The 17689-nt window shown below is 40.6% G+C and overlaps 1 protein-coding gene across 1 annotated transcript; it reads left to right on the top strand.

Moving 5' to 3' along the window:
- Window positions 1-7381: 7381 nt before the first annotated feature.
- TMED7 (transmembrane p24 trafficking protein 7) lies at window positions 7382-12103 on the top strand (the record flags this gene model as incomplete). Its single annotated transcript, XM_079548871.1, has 3 exons — window positions 7382-7555; window positions 10289-10534; window positions 11867-12103. 3 exons carry the CDS (start codon window positions 7382-7384, stop codon window positions 12101-12103), a joined length of 657 nt encoding a protein of 218 aa, XP_079404997.1.
- Between the last annotated feature and the right edge of the window lie 5586 nt (window positions 12104-17689).

Below are 17689 nucleotides of genomic sequence, written 5' to 3'. Positions count from 1 at the left end.
TATGTCTATATTTCTTCGTGTAGACTTTGAGTGGTACAAGTCAAAGCAGCATAATGTACTCTTATACCTCTTTACTGCTAATTAATTAATCCTTCACTTTCACTTTCACAAGTGAAATAAACAGTGGGCTCGTATAAGATTATTTAAAAGCTTATTCTCTGGCTAACTATGATTTCAGCACAGGAAATCCAAAGTTGCTCTGTGCTGTAACCTGTTACCCAAGTTCCAAGCATTTCTAACCACTCTCCACTACGCAGATATTTTTTGCTGGATGTTTCAGTGAATCATATTAATGTTGTACAATTGTGAATTTCACTGCAATATACTGTTACAGACACTTCACTTCAATTGCAGTAAAAAAAAAAAAAGTAGACAAATTGTAAGTGTAAAGAGATCATGTGTTTTTTCCTCAATGTCCAAAATACACATTGATGTTTATGCATCCTGTTCTGAACAGCACTGCAGTTTTACAACAGCTGCAGACTAATAGCTTTCTTCCTATTTTCAACCCGCCTCAGGTGCTTGCTTTTCTTATTTGTCTGTTTTCCCCACTGTTACTCCACATCAAGAAATGCATTTTATATCTCTTCCTCTGTCTGTGTTTTTCTCAGATCTATTTAACTACTGATCTTTTTCTTGACTTAATTTGTTACAAATTGCCACGCCTGTGAGACTTGAACTCCTATTTTCAAACACTGTGATAATGCATTGCTTTTCCAGATGCTACTGTTTCCCTAAGGAATACACCTACATGTACCAGTTAAATATCCTAACGGCAAGAAACCGTGCAAAATAAATGAGAAATGCTCCAAAACAAAATGCCAGCTGACTCACAGGATACACGATTATTTTGCTTTCCAAATTACTAAAACTGTTGCTGTGCTGGGTAAAAGGAAAAGCATAAATTTCTTCTTGCTTGGAGTACTTGTAATACTTGAGATGCCAATGCTTACCTGGTGTCTTTTTAATATTAGACACCTTGTGCTCAGTGTTTCACCCAAGGTTAAGAGAGACAGTTTTTAAATGAACAGAATATATCCAGACAGCCAGATAGTGTACCAGATGGGCATCCTGATTTACTTACATTTTGGGTTGCTTCTCTCAGGAAATACAACTTAGCATCCAGTCCTGCTAAATGCTTTGTTTGTTCAATTAACCTTGGCTTATAAGCAGTAACTATGGTGTGATAGATGGTAACAGACCAATATATTCATTTTCATTACCTATTTACAGTCAGTGCATGAATAGCTGGGATTATTACGAATAGGGAAGAACCACTTTGGTGCATAACGGGTAAGAAAAATGTATTGAATTCTTTTTGCCTTGTCTTCTAAATCCTGTCCGTTGCTTATGCAGTCACAATACTGTTCAATCGCTGTGATTGACACAGTTCCTGTAGAGAGAATGATAATCTTTCATTGAGCCATACAGTTGTAAAGACTCTTATTAAAACTCCTACTAAGTTTTATAGCACATCCTCAGTACCTTAAATCAGAGCAGGTAAACTGCAAGTACTAAAGAACAAGTCTTTATTTTGCTAGGTAAGTGTAACAGCATTAAAAAAATTCAGTCACTGCTGGGAGGGCAATAAAATAAAGCAACACAAAAAAAAACCAACAAACAATACGAGCCATTATGAAGGGCACTGCAGAAAGCATACCTAGATTCTTCAGATTCTTTGCATAAAATCTACTAGCATAAAATCTACTGCAATTCTTATCTACTTCAGTGCAGTCAGTGTTTCAATCTGTCTGCTTATAAGGCGTTCCAATCCTTATCCAAATTTCCTCTTCTCACAGACCATTCAAGTCCAGCTTTAGCCAAAGAGGCATGAAATGGCCCTTCACACACCCCGAGCCTTTCAGTCTGGAAAAAAATGTATTAACAGCAACAGTCCCTGCCACCTCCTCCCAGGACTGGGAGGCTGGGAGCTGCGAACATTAATCAGAGACAATTTCTAGTAATCAGACAATCAGCGGAATCTCTATTTCTGAGCAAGCCATTTTTATCTTGAACATCAGAAGACAGTCTTTTATTCATCTGCCATGGAGTTTTTGCTGATTTCTGCTCAGTGAGCCTCACTGCTGGAGATCTCTGTATGTTATACATGAAGTCCCGGTACCTAAAAGGACTTAAAGCATAGTTTTCAGCAGCAAAGTTGAAGCCTGATCCATGCATAAGTCTTGGGTATCGCACCCCATACCTTATATCTAAGCCTGTCTTATGGACAGACATATTTTTGTTTTTGTTTTAAACTTCCAGTATCCTCCTATCACTAAGTTGAAAAAGCCAATCTGAAAGAGCAGTATTTCCAAGGGAAAGTAGCGCTGGCAGGTTGTTGTGAGCAGTAGCTCCCTCTTGTGTACTAAAGAGACAGCAGTAGGTCCGTGTTTGCATAGGTCTGAGCTTGGGAACGTGCAAATAGAATGGACTTTAGGAGGACACCGAACCCTGCAACTGCGTCCTGCAGGGAGAGATTAGTGAAGAACAAACACCTGACAGCGGCTGCCAGGGCTCACAGCTAGCATCTGCTCCGGATATATCCTCACCTTTGCTGTGGCAGGGTGGATGTTCATTTCTGCAGCATAAAAAAACTCCAGCAAAGATGGAATGAAGGAACGGAAGGGAAGGTGGAAGAAGGACTGAAATTTTAAAACAAACTCTAGTGTCGTTGAACTTCTTGCTCATAAACACGTTGATTAAAAAGAATTTTGAAAGCCAAAATAATACATCTTTGTGGGTACAGGCTCTCAAATACTTGCTGTCAAGGAGACGGTGACTGTGCAGCAGAATATGTGATGCATTTGAGAAGGGGACAAGGATCACAGCTTTCTCAATAATCTCTTTTCTCCTGATTCCACAATGGCTAGATCCTGGCCCACGAGCAGCTATGAATTTCTTCCTGTATGAAGACGTACAGGTGGACGTACAGTAAATGTTTAATTTTAGATGAAGCTAACTTTTATTTATTTACTTAACATTTAACATAATAGTTAACATTTTTCTTCAGATGTTCTGTTTGACTGCTTCCAGACTTTTGTGTAATCAGCTATCATAAGCATCAACAGTAGTGAGTTTTTCAACTTGAACAAAATCATGTCTCGTTCATTGCAATTTGGAAAGCATGAGAACAAAGGTTATAAAATACACTGAACCTTGAAAGAAAGGATAAATTCAAGTGTTTTTAACGTCTGGAATTTTCTTCCCTTTGTAGCATGACATATAACAAATCACACTGAATCTACAGGCTGAAGCTGTGCTAGTTGATAGTATACTTGACTGCACTTTGAGCGTTTTGCAGGTTCCAAGGTTGTTCAGGTCCAGTTCTTTAAGCACGAAGGCCAGTGAAAATGAAGACAACTTAGCATTATCAACTGACCTGTTTATTTCAGGCATTTTTGTCTACCAAAAATTGAACCTTGTAAACACAATTTATTTCTTGGACATCAATAATATTTTTTTATATGCAAAATCTGTCAGAGCCTCAAGCAAACATTTTAAAATATAAGGTTTTAAAATGGTGAAGTTTTACCATGCTAGGTGGGCTTGTGCAGCAAGATGAAGCACATTGTGAAATCTGCTTTAAGTGAAAATTAAAATGGTGATGCTAAAGTGAATTTTTTTAACTTTTTTTTTTTTTTTAACTAATTTTTTTTTAAGTGGAGTCCCAGAAAAGCATGATAACCACATATACCAAGGAATTTCATGAAAAGACCATCAAAATCTTCAGTAGGGAGGGCTGAAGTCTGAAGTATGATGTAAGTGAAGAACACTTTTTTTTTTTTTTTCCTGTTTTACTACTTAAATAACGTTATTTCAGTCATAAGATCTCATTTTATCTGCCCAAAATCACGTCTGCATCTAATGTCTCCATAAATGGTAAGTACAAGAAGGAAAGAAAGAAGGAAAGAAGTAAAGAAGGGAAGAAAGGAACAAAAGAGGAAAGGAAGGAAGGAAGGAAGGAAGGAAGGAAGGAAGGAAGGAAGGAAGGAAGGAAGGAAGGAAGGAAGGAAGGAAGGAAGGAAGGAAGGAAGGAAGGAAGGAAGGAAGGAAGGAAGGAAGGAAGGAAGGAAGGAAGGAAGGAAGGAAGGAAGGAAGGAAGGAAGGAAGGAAGGAAGGAAGGAAGGAAGGAAGGAAGGAAGGAAGGAAGGAAGGAAGGAAGGAAGGAAGGAAGGAAGGAAGGAAGGAAGGAAGGAAGGAAGGAAGGAAGGAAGGAAGGAAGGAAGGAAGGAAGGAAGGAAGGAAGGAAGGAAGGAAGGAAGGAAGGAAGGAAGGAAGGAATTGTTTGTATCACTGTGGTTCATCAGCATTTCTTGGGAGAGCGAAGTTTAATTAATGCTGCACAAGAAACATTTGCTGTTTCAAAACTTTTTCTACACACAGAAACTGATATTGTATATTTATAAACTTAAAGTCAAACTAACCTAAAAATATAGATATAAAATTAAGTTATCTAGCTGTGCAGATAAGTTTAGGGAAGACTGTAACTGTGCCTGCAAGCACTCTGTCATAACAGAGAGAAGGGGAGCAAATATTTATCAAGAAAGAGCTCTACTGAATAACACCTGAAAATAAGTTTCATCCTAACTAAAAAGGTTTTCTGCTTGGAAACAAAAGATCTTCATACGACTCTCTCTAAATTATACTTCATAAACTTATTTGGGGTTTAACTTTCTAATTTTCATTGTGCAGAAAGACAATAAAGACAACTACATGAAGTTCCATTATTCCACAAACAGACGGTTAACACGGCTAGGTAAAACAATGAAAATCAGAAAGAACTTAGTAACAGTAACGTCAGCACGTTACCAATAATTAACTGGCTAATTCGAAGATGATTGTAATGAAATCAGTAAGTTTGTGGTCAGGTGTTAATGCTCTTCTGAAAGCAAAAGCTCAGACCCCCTGTGTTACAAATGAATCTCTAGACCCATGCATCACCCAGGGAACTGGATACCACTGTGACAAACAAATGAAGGCATTTCAAACTTCAAAAAAAGTACTGATGTTCATAAACAATTCATGTTCCTAGTGTTTAGTCTTTGAATACTGTCACTTGTTATCACCAATGCAAAATAATTAGTCCTTGACAAATTTAACTTAGATAAACTGTGAGCACAGCACACTGGAGCTGAGGCAATGTGGTTGGTGCTGATGGCAACACGCACTGGTGGTACTTTGTCACCAAGGCCAAGGCAATCATTCTTGGGTGTTCCTCATAAGCACCCAGTCTTCTGTCCTCTTTACTCATATAATGATTCAAGCCCACTCTCCCCTCCCAAAAAGAACAGAAAATGACCTCATCTCCCCTTGACAACTTATTTTGGGGATCAGAAGTTGTTTCAGTTTTGCTTATTTATCACAAGACATCATCTTTGCCTATTCTGCTGGGTTGAATTATCTCGCTATTGCTAGGTATCTTCAGTGTTTGGTCTGTGGTGGTGACAGGTTTCCAATTGCCATTTCTTAGGTGAGCATGAATCTGCTTTTAAGCTGTCTCAGTTATCAGCCAACATTGGGATGCCCCCTGAAATAAAACCAGTGTGTTTAAACAAAACCAGAAGAGGTCTGAGAGGGAGTGTGGGCACATTCCTGCTTCACAGTGGGAGAGGGCAGAAATATGATAAAGCCTCTACCATACCATTTTAACTCACACTTGCCAATCTACCAGAACCTTCAAGACTTGGATTTTGTGTGTCACTGCCCTGTGAAATCCTCAAACAGACACTCTGGCTTCTTCTGCCATGCTGAGGATGAACTCTACAGGCTTCAGAAGACAGGTAAGGAGTCATTCTGTCTGGGCTAGAGGGTCACAAGGTGGGTGCCATGCAGAACTGGGTGCTGTATGATTGTGGTGGAGCCACAGGGGAGGCCATCTTGTCTCCACTGGGGGACTAGAGAGCAGTTCTCTCCTTCTTCTCTCCTGCTTCCCAACCAGTCACAGACAAAAATGAATATGTACCAGTGGGATCATCTTTGATTTCCTCTTCCAAACCTGTTTTAACTTTGTAAAGGTAACAGCTTGTGCTGGAGAGGATGGGCAAGCACATTGGGCAGTGCTGTCTCTCCCTGGAGCAGCTTGCTCTTACTTTTTGGATTCACCGCTGGAAAGCACCGCTCCAGGCCCACATGGAGCACACGAGGGTGCATCTCCGGGGCTTCACAGAATCACAGAATCACAGAACGGCCCGGGTTGGAAGGGACCTCAAGGATCATGAAGCTCCAACCCCCTGCCACATGCAGGGCCACCAACCTCCACATTCAATACTAAACCAGGCTGCCCAGGGCCCCATCCAACCTGGCCTTGAACATCTCCAGGGATGGACGGGGCATCCACAGCCTCTCTGGGCAGCTGTTCCAGCACCTCACCACTCTGTCTGTCAAGAACTTCCCCCTGACATCCAACCTAAATCTCCCCTCCCTCAACTTCAAACCATTTCCTCTTGTTCTGCTGTTATCAACCCTTTCAAAGAGTTGATTCCCCTCCTGTTTGCAGGCTCCCTTTAGGTACTGCAGGCTACAATGAGGTCACCCTGCAGCCTTCTTTTCTCCAGGCTGAACAAGCCCAGCTCCTCAGCCTGTTTTCATAGGGGAGATGCTCCAGCCCCCTGATCATCTTTGTGACCTCTCCAACAGCTCCCTTTCTCATATTGGGGGCTCCAGACCTGGACACAGTACCCCAGATGGGACATGTCTGCAGATCATGGCCCAGCACTTCAGCCTCACAAGTCGTAGAAGAGCATGTGGTTATTCAGCATATAGAAAAGGAGGCTGAAGGAAGTCCCTGCCTCTTTCTGTAACTGCCACAAAGGAAATTGTCAGAAAGTGGGTCAACCTCTTCCCCAAGCATTAAGCGATGGGACAAGAGGAAACAGCCTAAAGTTGTGCCAGGTTGGATATTAAATTACTCACTGAAGAGGCTGTGAAGTTGCCCAGAGAAGCAGTGGCTTCAACTATCCTTGCACGTATATAAAGGACGTGGAGATGCGGTGCTTGGGGACACTGTTGGAGGCAGACTTGGCAGTGCAAAGTAGGAGATTGGACTTGATGTTCTTAGGGACCTTTTCTGATTCCACGAAATCTAACACTCGCGTAGCCCACGCAGCAGCCTCCCGAGCACCGCTGAGCGGACGCACGTTCCCGCGCACGGCAGAAGCAGCACCCCGCCTCCCCCTCCGCGTCACGCACCACGTCCGCAGACCTCCGGGACTCACCCGGAAGTGCTTCCGGAGGGCGGCGCCCGGCAGAGCGAGTGCTTCCGCTCGGCAGCGCGCTCACCCGCCGGCTCCGCCCGCGCCGCTGCTGCTGCTTCCCCGCCGCGTCCCGCGCCGCGTCCCGCTCGGTCTCCGTCCCGCGTCTCCATCCCTCCCAGCGCTGTGCCATGCTGCTGCGGGGCTGCGGGGCCGAAGGGCCGTGGGGGCGGCTGGCGCTGCTGCTGCTGCTGCTGGCCTGCGCCACGCGGGCCTCCGAGATCACCTTCGAGCTGCCCGATAACGCCAAGCAGTGCTTCTACGAGGAGATCGCCCAGGGCACCAAGTGCACGCTGGAGTTCCAGGTAGCGGGCAGGCCCGGCTGGGCGCCACGCGGCCTCGCGCAGGGTGTGAATGGCGGCGCGGTGAGGGCGGCTGTGCCGTGCCGTGCCTCACGGAAACGGCTGACGTCTTGTGAGGGCTGTGCTTAATGTGCATTGCCGAGGGGGACCGTGCAGTTCTTGTTGCTTACAATCGTTAGTGCTGGAAAAAAACCTGCGGGACAGTCTAGTGCCACAGTCAGCCCTCCATCATGGCTAAACCGCGGCCCTTAATGCCACATCTACGTTTTTCTTGGAAGCCTTCAGGGACAATGACTCCACCACCTCCCTGGGCAGCCCATTTCTATACCTCGCCTTTCTGGGAAGAGATTTTTCCTACTGTCCAACCTCAACTTCCCCCGGTGCAGCTAAAAGCCATTATTTCTCGTCCTATCACTGTTACCTGATAAAAGAGGCCAAACCCCAGCTCAATACAACCTCCCTTCAGTAGTTACAGAGAGCAATAAGGTTTTCTCTGAGCCTCCTCTTTTCCAGACTGAACAATCCTTCAGCTCCTTATAAGGCTTGTGCTCCAGACCCCTCACCATCTTTGTCGCCCTTCTTTGAACCCGCTCCAGGGCCTCAGTGTCTTTCTTACAGCGAATAGCTCAAAACTGAACACAGTATTTGAGATGTGGCCTCATCCATGCCAGTGCCAAGGGGCTCTCCACGTTTTGTAACAGACTGAACCTTTACCTTCTGAACAGAAAACTGTTTTGCAGCTTTGAGATTTATGGAGCCGTAGCCCTGGCATTTCTGGTACCTCTGAGTCTGCTGCTGCAGGTGGCAGCCACTGACACCAAAGAGTGCAACAGCAGCACCGGAGCAAAGTCAACCCAGACACTGGGAACTGTAGCTCCTCTGGGGGAGAAGTGTGCTTTTATGGACCAGCTTTTCCTTTTGAAGTCCCATATTTATTTTTTCATAGTGTTTTGGGGAGTTTTGCTGCCAGATAACTTTGTAACTTTGTCCTCTGTGTTCCAGATCTTTGTCAGATATTTTTTTCCTACTTTTTCTTGTTTCTGCTCTTTGTTTTCCAACTCCTACTTGGTTTCTTGTCCCTTCTTACTGCTTTTTGCATTTCCTTTTTTTTTCTGGTCAGCATTTTCCCCTTGTTTTGAAATGGATGTCTCTAGAGATTCCTGCGCAGATGGGCCCACTATTGCTACTTCTGATCAGGATCATAACAGATCAGAACAGGAGGAGTGTTTTTGAAAAGACACTCCAGGTTTGCCCAACTGAAGTGCTGCATGGGCATCCTTTGGCAGTAGTCTAAAGGAAGAGCTGAGGGGAGGCTCAAGGAAGCTCTATGGGAAGGAATCAATGGAAAGCTTTAAAGGTCTGACAGCGCATCTTTATTGTGTACGTGTAAATTGGCCCTTGCGACGTTTGTGATGCCCTTGTAAAATTTGAAATCATGCTTTAAAGATGAGTTGCAGAACTTTTTTTTTTCTTTTTTGCTTCCAAGCAGGCAGCCATTTCTATATGACAATCTCCATTAGGTGATAGACAGCCAGATCTAGTTATCCAGTTTTTTTTTGAACTTGCCATTCACGATTTTGGAAAAACAGGAAGATCTCACTTGCCAGCTGAATGTTTTTAAAATTAGCTGTCTGCAAGGCAGATAGTTTTCAGCTCCTGTGCTATTTCTGTTTTACCATTAGCTTTATGGTTCTAATAACTTGATAAATAGAAAAATTGCAGTGGTTTTAAACAAAACCATGTGAGGTGCACATCTAAAATGAAGATATGCAAACAGAGATGTGAAAGATACCTAATTCAATACAGCTTCTCTTACTGTAGAATGTTTCTGTACAATACGAAAGGGACAAGCCTTCAGATATGAGTATTTATTTAAGATAAAGCATGCTCACTCAGCATGCTTTAGCTTAAAAGGAAGAAACCTGGAGCGAATATTAAGCTTCAAACTGCTAGCCTGAGAGTCATGAAAACAGCAAATTTTGAGCATCTAAACTACCAGTGGTACTTGTTACAGAGGCAGAGTGTCTTGTCTGCTTCTACCCAGTAATGTCAACAATGACCAAAGCCTGAAATAAAAGTGAGTCATGAAGTTTGGAGACACTCCTGGCCCTTATCTGAATGTGCTGGTTTTGAAAAGCAGTGGTTGGTGCCAGCAGTGCAGGAGGGAAGCAGTGGACCCTTCAGTAACACTACTTTGTTGACAAGCGGGTAGAAGGACTGGGCCTGTAGTAATACCTGTTCTACTGGTCATAAGCCATTCCTGCAGAGCTGAGCAGCTTGATCTAATAGGATAGTTGTGCTCTTTAGGCGTTTCTCTAGTACAGAAAGGAGTTGTCTTATCACATTTTAACAGTATCAACTTGCAGTATTGATTCTATGGAGAGGTGGTGGATTTAGTTAACAGTTGATTTGTTGCAGTACTGTCTTTGCTGCTCCATCAAGTTGTATCTATGGTAGCCTTTGCTACGGTGCAGTTAGCTATAAGACAGCAAGTGAAATTTCTTCTATAAACTCTTTGAAAATGTAGCTGACATTTCATTTCTTGAATTCAAAGTTTTATCTTCTGTGTGTCGTCTATGAAAGAATGATTTTCACAGACTGGCTTCAAACAATTTTCAAATCAGTGTGTTATATTTCAGAATATACTTGTCAAAGTTAGACCATTTGACAAATTGCACTTCTGGGAAGAAATGTATTAAATATCTGTATAAATGTCTTTGTTTTTTTTCTTTTCAGGTGATCACTGGAGGCCATTATGATGTTGACTGTCGATTGGAAGATCCCGATGGCATTGTGTTGTACAAAGAGATGAAGAAACAATATGATAGCTTCACATTTACTGCATCTAGGAATGGAACATACAAATTCTGCTTCAGCAACGAATTCTCTACATTCACACACAAAACTGTGTACTTTGATTTCCAGGTTGGAGAAGATCCACCGCTGTTTCCTAGTGAAAACAGAGTGACTGCACTTACCCAGGTAAGATGCTCTCGTGCTTGACAGCAACTGTTAGCTTGAAAGAATGTAGTTTGTTTTTTTCCAGATTCAGCTGCATTAGATATTTATATCACCATTGAACATCAGTTGGAATTCAGACAGCATTTTTGCAGGAAGAGTGAAAGGTGAATGCCTGAAAGTAGAGGGGCTTGGCACTGTAGAATATCTTCAGCAGAGTAGAAGGCATCTAGAATTCATTAGTGACACCAGTGGTGGAACTTAATGGGAAGCCTGTTCCTGAATCTCACTGGGAAGAACAACTTGGGACTTGTTCAGACGCCAGACTTGTAAAACATGGTTGAACACAGATGTAACTGCAAGTGGCCATACTAGAGTGTTAAACTTTTCCTTTACCAATCACAGAATGATAGAATGGTTTGGAAGAGCCCTCAAAGATCATCTGATTTCAACCTTCTGCCGCAGTTGGCGTTGCCAACAACTTTATCAGGCTTTCCAAGGCCCCATCCAGCCTGTCCTTGAACACGTCCAAAGATGGTGTATCCACAGTTTCCCTGTACAGCCTGTGCCGGGGCCTCACAACTCTCTGTGTGAAAAACTTCACCCTGACATCTAATCTAAATCTCCCTTCCTTTAGTTTAAAACCTTTCCCCCTTGTCCTATCAGTAAAACTTGTAGTAGGTTGTGCTGTTTGTTCTTCAAGAAATCCCACTTTAAGTCATAAAGCTGAAAAACTACCTGTTAGAATTCAAATATTTTGATGATCTGTTGACTGATTCTGTGATGATCAAAACACAGTAAAGAGTCCTGACTTTTACTTAGACAGCATGAGCTGAACATGGAAGAAGTTTGTGAGAAATGATTTAGGGTTTGGAAAGCTGGCAACACAGATTGAACGGGTTAAGTGTTTTTAGTTTAGGAGAGGAAGTAAGTGAATTTGGGCAGATTTTTCGGAATTATTTGTTTCAGTGTTTTGGACCATTTGGAAACACTGAAAAATAACAGAATTGTCCTTTCTCTAATCAGTTTTGCATACATGAGTGAGAGAAGGGTCTCTTGATAGAAGAACATACTGAGTTTGTTAGTGTAGTTTTTGAGATGTTGTAAAACTTTCATGACAGTTAGTGAATAACATCATAGTTGTGTATGAATGTCATACATGTATTAAGCAGTTCTGTATTTTAACGATAGAAATGATTGGGATGTTACTGTCATTTCAGTGGCTTTTCCGGCGTTCACTTCTGAAATCAAACATGCATTAATTTTTGTTTTGTAGTTCTCAGTGTAGTGCTCTGTATGAGATAAAAAATTTTACATGCTCTTAATGGGGAACGCTGTATTTGTTTCCTTCTCTAGATGGAGTCTGCCTGTGTTTCAATTCATGAAGCTTTGAAGTCTGTGATCGATTATCAAACTCACTTTCGACTGAGAGAAGCGCAGGGCCGCAGCAGAGCTGAGGATTTAAACACAAGAGTTGCTTATTGGTCGATAGGGGAAGCAATCATTCTTCTTGTTGTTAGTATCGGGCAGGTATTTCTCCTCAAAAGCTTCTTCTCGGATAAAAGAACCACAACAACTCGTGTTGGATCATAACTGGTAGTGATAATGCTTCAGGTCATTATGCACTATTAATCTGCAAAGTTGTTATTCTCCGATTAATTCTAGGTACAAAGGATCTAAATATGTGCAGCATTCAAGTGTGTCTATCCATCATCTATTAGAATCACAAAACAGACACAAAAAGTTATAGAAGGGACACATGATGACATTCAGAAAAAAAAAAAACAAAAAACCTTCTGCTTTCTGATTCCTCTATTAAACATTTGCATTGGCCAGCCTATCTGTCTTTTACTTACTTTAATCCAAATTCAGTTTGTTTGTTTGTTTTTTTAACAGGGAATTTATCTGCAGTATAAAACTTCATAAGAACCAAGCAATCAAATGTGTGATATGCAGAAGCAATGCATATAAAAAGTGTGATTTGATTATAATTTCCAGGCTGAGTGGATCGCATTATAAACAAGCAAACGCAATGAACTGTAATGCTGTTTTGATTTGCTGGTTGTTTTTTTTTTTTAAAAAAAAAAAAAAAAAAAGCTGCTTACATCCTTTGCTTATTTGTTAATCTGTTGCAAGTGTGACACTACATCATGGCTCATTCTCGGTCAGCCTGGTAAATCTCCACTTTGAAAACATGCTAAATTTTATAGTTGAGTGCATTTACTTAAGCATGTATTCTTCTATAGTAAGGTAAAATGTTTTTCCTCTTTTGTGATGTTTTGTTTTACTGAAGAGATTTCAAACTGAGACTACTCAGGAAATAGATTTTCTGTCTTTAAAAATCTAAATCTCCAAATTTATTTTAAAAACTTTCAATAAAATAGAGTTGTAACTTTGTCACTGAAGCTGTGCAGTGTCTGGGCACACGTTGTTGCTGCTTTTTGGATTTAAGACCAGAGCTCGCTTGGTTTGTTATGCAGCACAGCACCAGCACTGGCCAAGGCTATATTACATGTGAGGCACATACTGAGGTTTTTTCCAAATTGTTTTCCTGTTTAGAGGCCGATTTGATATTGATACTGCATTGCACGTGTGCTGTAAATTTTATTTCCTTGTGTGTGGTGCACTGATACAGTATGGCCTTGTGCATCTGATCGCCACTCTTTTCTGCTAGTGGTCAGAAAATGTTTTAAATATTTCAGGTTATCTTTTGGTAGAGTTAATAGCCACGTTGTTTCCACTGCTCGTGTAGTGAGTAGCTTATGTACTGTAAAGTCTTGCTTTATTTGGATGTGGAAGGAAATAAGTGTATGAACGTACATGTAGCTGAGATTGAACTGGTCAACTCCTTCAGGTGTATCAGGAGGAGTAAGTAGACTGCAACTTGTAAATGCACACAAACTAAACTAAGGTGGGAAAAAAAAGCTGTATTACTGACTAATTCAAAAGATGCTTCTTAAACTAATTTTCAACAACCAGAGAAAGAATGCTGTGTCCTCATTCACAGCCCGCGTTATCTCCAGCAAAATGTTGAAAGTGACCCCGAAGCATTCTGAAGAACTGACCCAGGGTAACTTCATTTTAAATGTTGTATTGATTGAAAAATGAAATATGTACTCATCTCTGTTCCGGAGAAAACTTCCTCAGAAACCAAAACAAATAACCAAACAAAAAACCCGAAGGAGCTCAAAAATAAGTTAACAGGTCACGGAGGTACTAAAATGCTCGATGTAGTAAAATTCAGGATTCTGTGTACTGTCTTGTACTGGAATTCAAATACTGCATTCTCCTTTTGGAATGAAAGATTCCAAGATTTGGAATGAAAGCTTCCAAGCTAAATTCACAAAAATCAGAAAGCAAAAAAAAAAAAAAAGTATTCCTTTTTTTGAGACAGATATGTGCCTATGCGCTGTGTTCTTAGCCATACCTATGTGTCTGTACTTCTGATACTCTGTAGCTTTTGGCTGCTTTGCACTCAACAGTGAAGCAAGTTCTGCGCTTTGGGTGCGAGTATCGGATGAAAACATGAGTTAATTACCAAATTGTCTTCTATAATCTTCCAAATTTTGAATATCACTTCTGTAGTTTTAATCAAAACAAAGACATTTGTTTTAAAGATTGAAATTTTTTTTTCCACTGTGTTCTGTGTGCTAAAATGGGTAAGCAGTGGGGTAAACCAAACACTGGTTGTCCATTGTATACATGTCTGTTCTTTCATAATGTTTGAATGTGTAAGTGGGACTGTTGTGCTCAATATTGTGCCCACTGCAGAGGTTTAGTGGACTTGACCTTTTCATTGAAATTAGTTATCTGAACCAGTCCTTTGATATCTTGCTATGTAATATGCAGCAATAGCTTAAAATGCCTTTATTTTGTCGTATTAAAAACATGGCACAGACACCCATTTAAACATAGCTGTATATAGTTTTTAAAATGTGACTGAATAGGATATAATAAAACACATGCTAATATGCAGTGAGTGAAGAAATGCTTTGTGACTTTTTATTTGAGCTGCATCTTTTCATATATGAAAAGATAGCTTGATTAATGGTGTCATACACAAGTAAATTGCCATGCATTAATGGGGATACAACTGTGTTTTTAACTGCTAAAGACCCTGGTTTTCAGCTATTCCTTCAGTGTTTTGTGTTTACGCAACTTCTTTTCGTGTTGTGAAATGTCAGTTTTTGATTTAGCTTGGAAAAAAAAAAGTTTGAGTAAGACAAGAAACAGACTCTGTGAATACTGTATGGGAAAATAAAAAGTTAATATATGATTGTGGTCTGGTTGCTTGGTCTGCATTTGGGGAGCATTATTTGTTTAAAAAGTTTTGAACAACAATCTGAGTGTCAACTCGTATTTTAATACATCACACTGAAAAGTCTTTATTACCTGAGCTTTGATCACTCTTCCGTTATTGTACATTGAGAAGTGATTCAATTCACTGCTGTTGATAATTAGCTGTACTTCATGGTCACTAGAGAAAAACAAAGTTGTGATTTGGAATAGTGGGGCTGTGGTTGGCCAGCATTGCTTGGTGGCAGGACATCTGGGGGTGGTAGGGCAATGGCTTCCTTCTGACATCGTGTTAGCTGCACCTGCTGTCTTCTCTGTGGTTCTCTGTTGAGAGCTAACCAGCAGTTGCTTTGGTTTATGACATCCTAGTGTAAAGTATAGCTTGTGTGTTGGTGGATGTGTTACCAAAGCAGTTTGTTCACAGTCTCATGTAAAGCGCAGTGCAGGAACTTCACTAAAAATGTGAACACAGAGCTACCCTGCTTACAAATGTTTGCGTTCAGGAAGTGAATGCACTGTGGTGATGGAGACCTTTTGAGCCCTTATGGTTCAGAACGCTTCAATAACTTGTATCTTTTTAATACTTATGTATGCATATTATTATATACCTATACAATAATACATGTCTATCATATATCTATATGATGATATATATGATGGAAAAAAAAAAAAGTTCAATGCCTTAGAGCTTGCATGGTTTTTAGTATTCTCATGAACTTTAATATCTGAAATTGAAAGTGGAAGCCAAGCCTCTTACTCTGGAAATACAAATAAATATAATCACACTTAAAGAAAATGTGGAAATCATCACTGCATAGATGATAGAAGGCAATCTGAGTAATGAGAAATAGCTCATCATAATACTATAAACAGTGAACAGTGGAAAGGAGAGTTGTATTTGTTCTGAGATTGTGTGAGGAGCTTTTCATCATACAATTTTTTTTTTTTTCTTTTTCTTTTGCTTTTGAATACTCCAAAAATCATACAAGTTCAGAAATATTCATTTTCTTAGAGTTTGCTTTTTATTAACAGAAATAACTACAATATCAATACCCTTTGCTTGGTCTTTCATCTTCCCTATCCCTGCCCTGCTTCTTTCAAATAAGTTTATATGAATCCCTGCTGTGGTGGAGTTGTAGCTCCTATATCCTATGCTTTGGTGTAGTCGTTTGCTGGGCTAGCGTAAGCCCGTTCTTAACTCCAAAGAGGGAAAGAGCAAGGATGGCCATACAGTGTTACTGATTTTACTGCTGTGCTTGCATGCTGAGAGACACAGATAGCAGCTTCCTCCTTGTAGATACAACCTGTCCTGTGCCCCTTCCCTTGCAAGACTTTGTTATTTGGCCGCAAAAGAGGACTACGAGCAACATAGCGTGTATGAAAGTGCAATTGCTGTGGTGGGACCAGCACAACAGAATGTGGTTGTTAACATTGTTTTTTAATATCAAAAAAGGTAGTGTATGAGGTTGTCTTGTAATACATTTGGTGAGGCCAGAGTTCAGGTTTTTTGTTTTCCATTTAAATTGAACAAGAGTATAATCAGCATGGAGGATGTTTGTATTGATAATGATGAAGAAGACTTGCATATGTTTCAGTCAGAGTGGCTGCAAGAGAAGAGCAAACCTGTTTTATTGGGGAGAGGAGGAGGATATAAAAATTGCTTTTATGAATTAAAATGACACGAAATGCAGGAGTACTGTCTGAGCATTACACACACAGCATTATGTCTGTGAGTGTGCTATTTTCTTGTGGGATCAGAATGCTGCCATGCTCTCTGCATGTGTGCTGGAGGGCTGTGAGGCTGTGGTGGTGAAATAAGAGCATGGAATCAGCAGAACTCAGGGAGAAGAACATCTGTGCTTGAGCATAGCACAGATAGGCCAGTGCAACCTTTCATGAGTATTAAATACTAATTAAATAATTAACTCCATGGAATTTCTGGCTTATGTGGAAAGTGCTGAACTTTCAAGAATCTGGAAAGCAGGAAGGCTGGGAATGGGGATCCCACCAGAGGCACCGCTTGGAGAGACTAGCTCTAAGTAACGTGACGGAGCTGTGGATGACCATGCTCACTGCAGGGGAGGTGGAGAAGATGACCTTTAAGGTCCCTTCCAGCTCTAAGTATTCTATGATTCTTTCTTACACCTCTGCAATACACTAGATGAAAGTACAGCAGAGTTCCAGGTTAATGCTTTGTGTCTTGGGCAAAGAACACTCCCCTTTCTATGTCAAATCAATTTTGTTCTCGCTTAAATCTTTTAGACTGTAAAAACAAATATTTGATCCATGTCATGCAATCAGAAAACTAGGAACAGATAGAAAACTAATACTTAATAAAATTAAAGATGAACAAGAACTATAAACAAGACTATTTAAAATATTGCTACTAACATTCAGATCTACTAAATAGGTTTCATTTGGAAAAACTTTAAAGAGACAAAATACAAAGTGATGCCCTTGCAAACAAAACTGTCACATAACAGGTGTATATGAAACTTCTGTATGAAAGTTGTTTTTTTTCCTCCTTAATTTAATAAAACATGATGTTCTGAAGGAAACTAAGTATCAGGTTTACCTGCTGAAATACCTACTCAGTGGTAGTCTCCCAGCATCTTGGATGGAAGCAATCCCAGCTGAAGAAAAAGAAGCTCCAGTATCACATTGGGTGGATTGCAATACACAGATGATTAAAGACACTGGAAAATAAATAATTCATAAGTTAACTAGAGTGGTCCTGTATATACTTGAATAATTTTGTATACAAAATCAGTTTATATCTACTTGTGCCTATCACATTGCCAACACTTAGTTATAGATTGCCCCCACAGAATAAAGAATTGACTGTGTGTTTAGATATAGTTATTATGCATAGCCTGCATAATG

Source organism: Tetrao urogallus, assembly GCF_951394365.1.
Source record: "Tetrao urogallus genome assembly, chromosome: Z".
NCBI classification, from domain to species: domain Eukaryota; kingdom Metazoa; phylum Chordata; class Aves; order Galliformes; family Phasianidae; genus Tetrao; species Tetrao urogallus.
The sequence above is the reverse complement of the archived record's forward strand: the minus strand, read 5'-3'. Positions and strand labels throughout refer to the sequence as shown.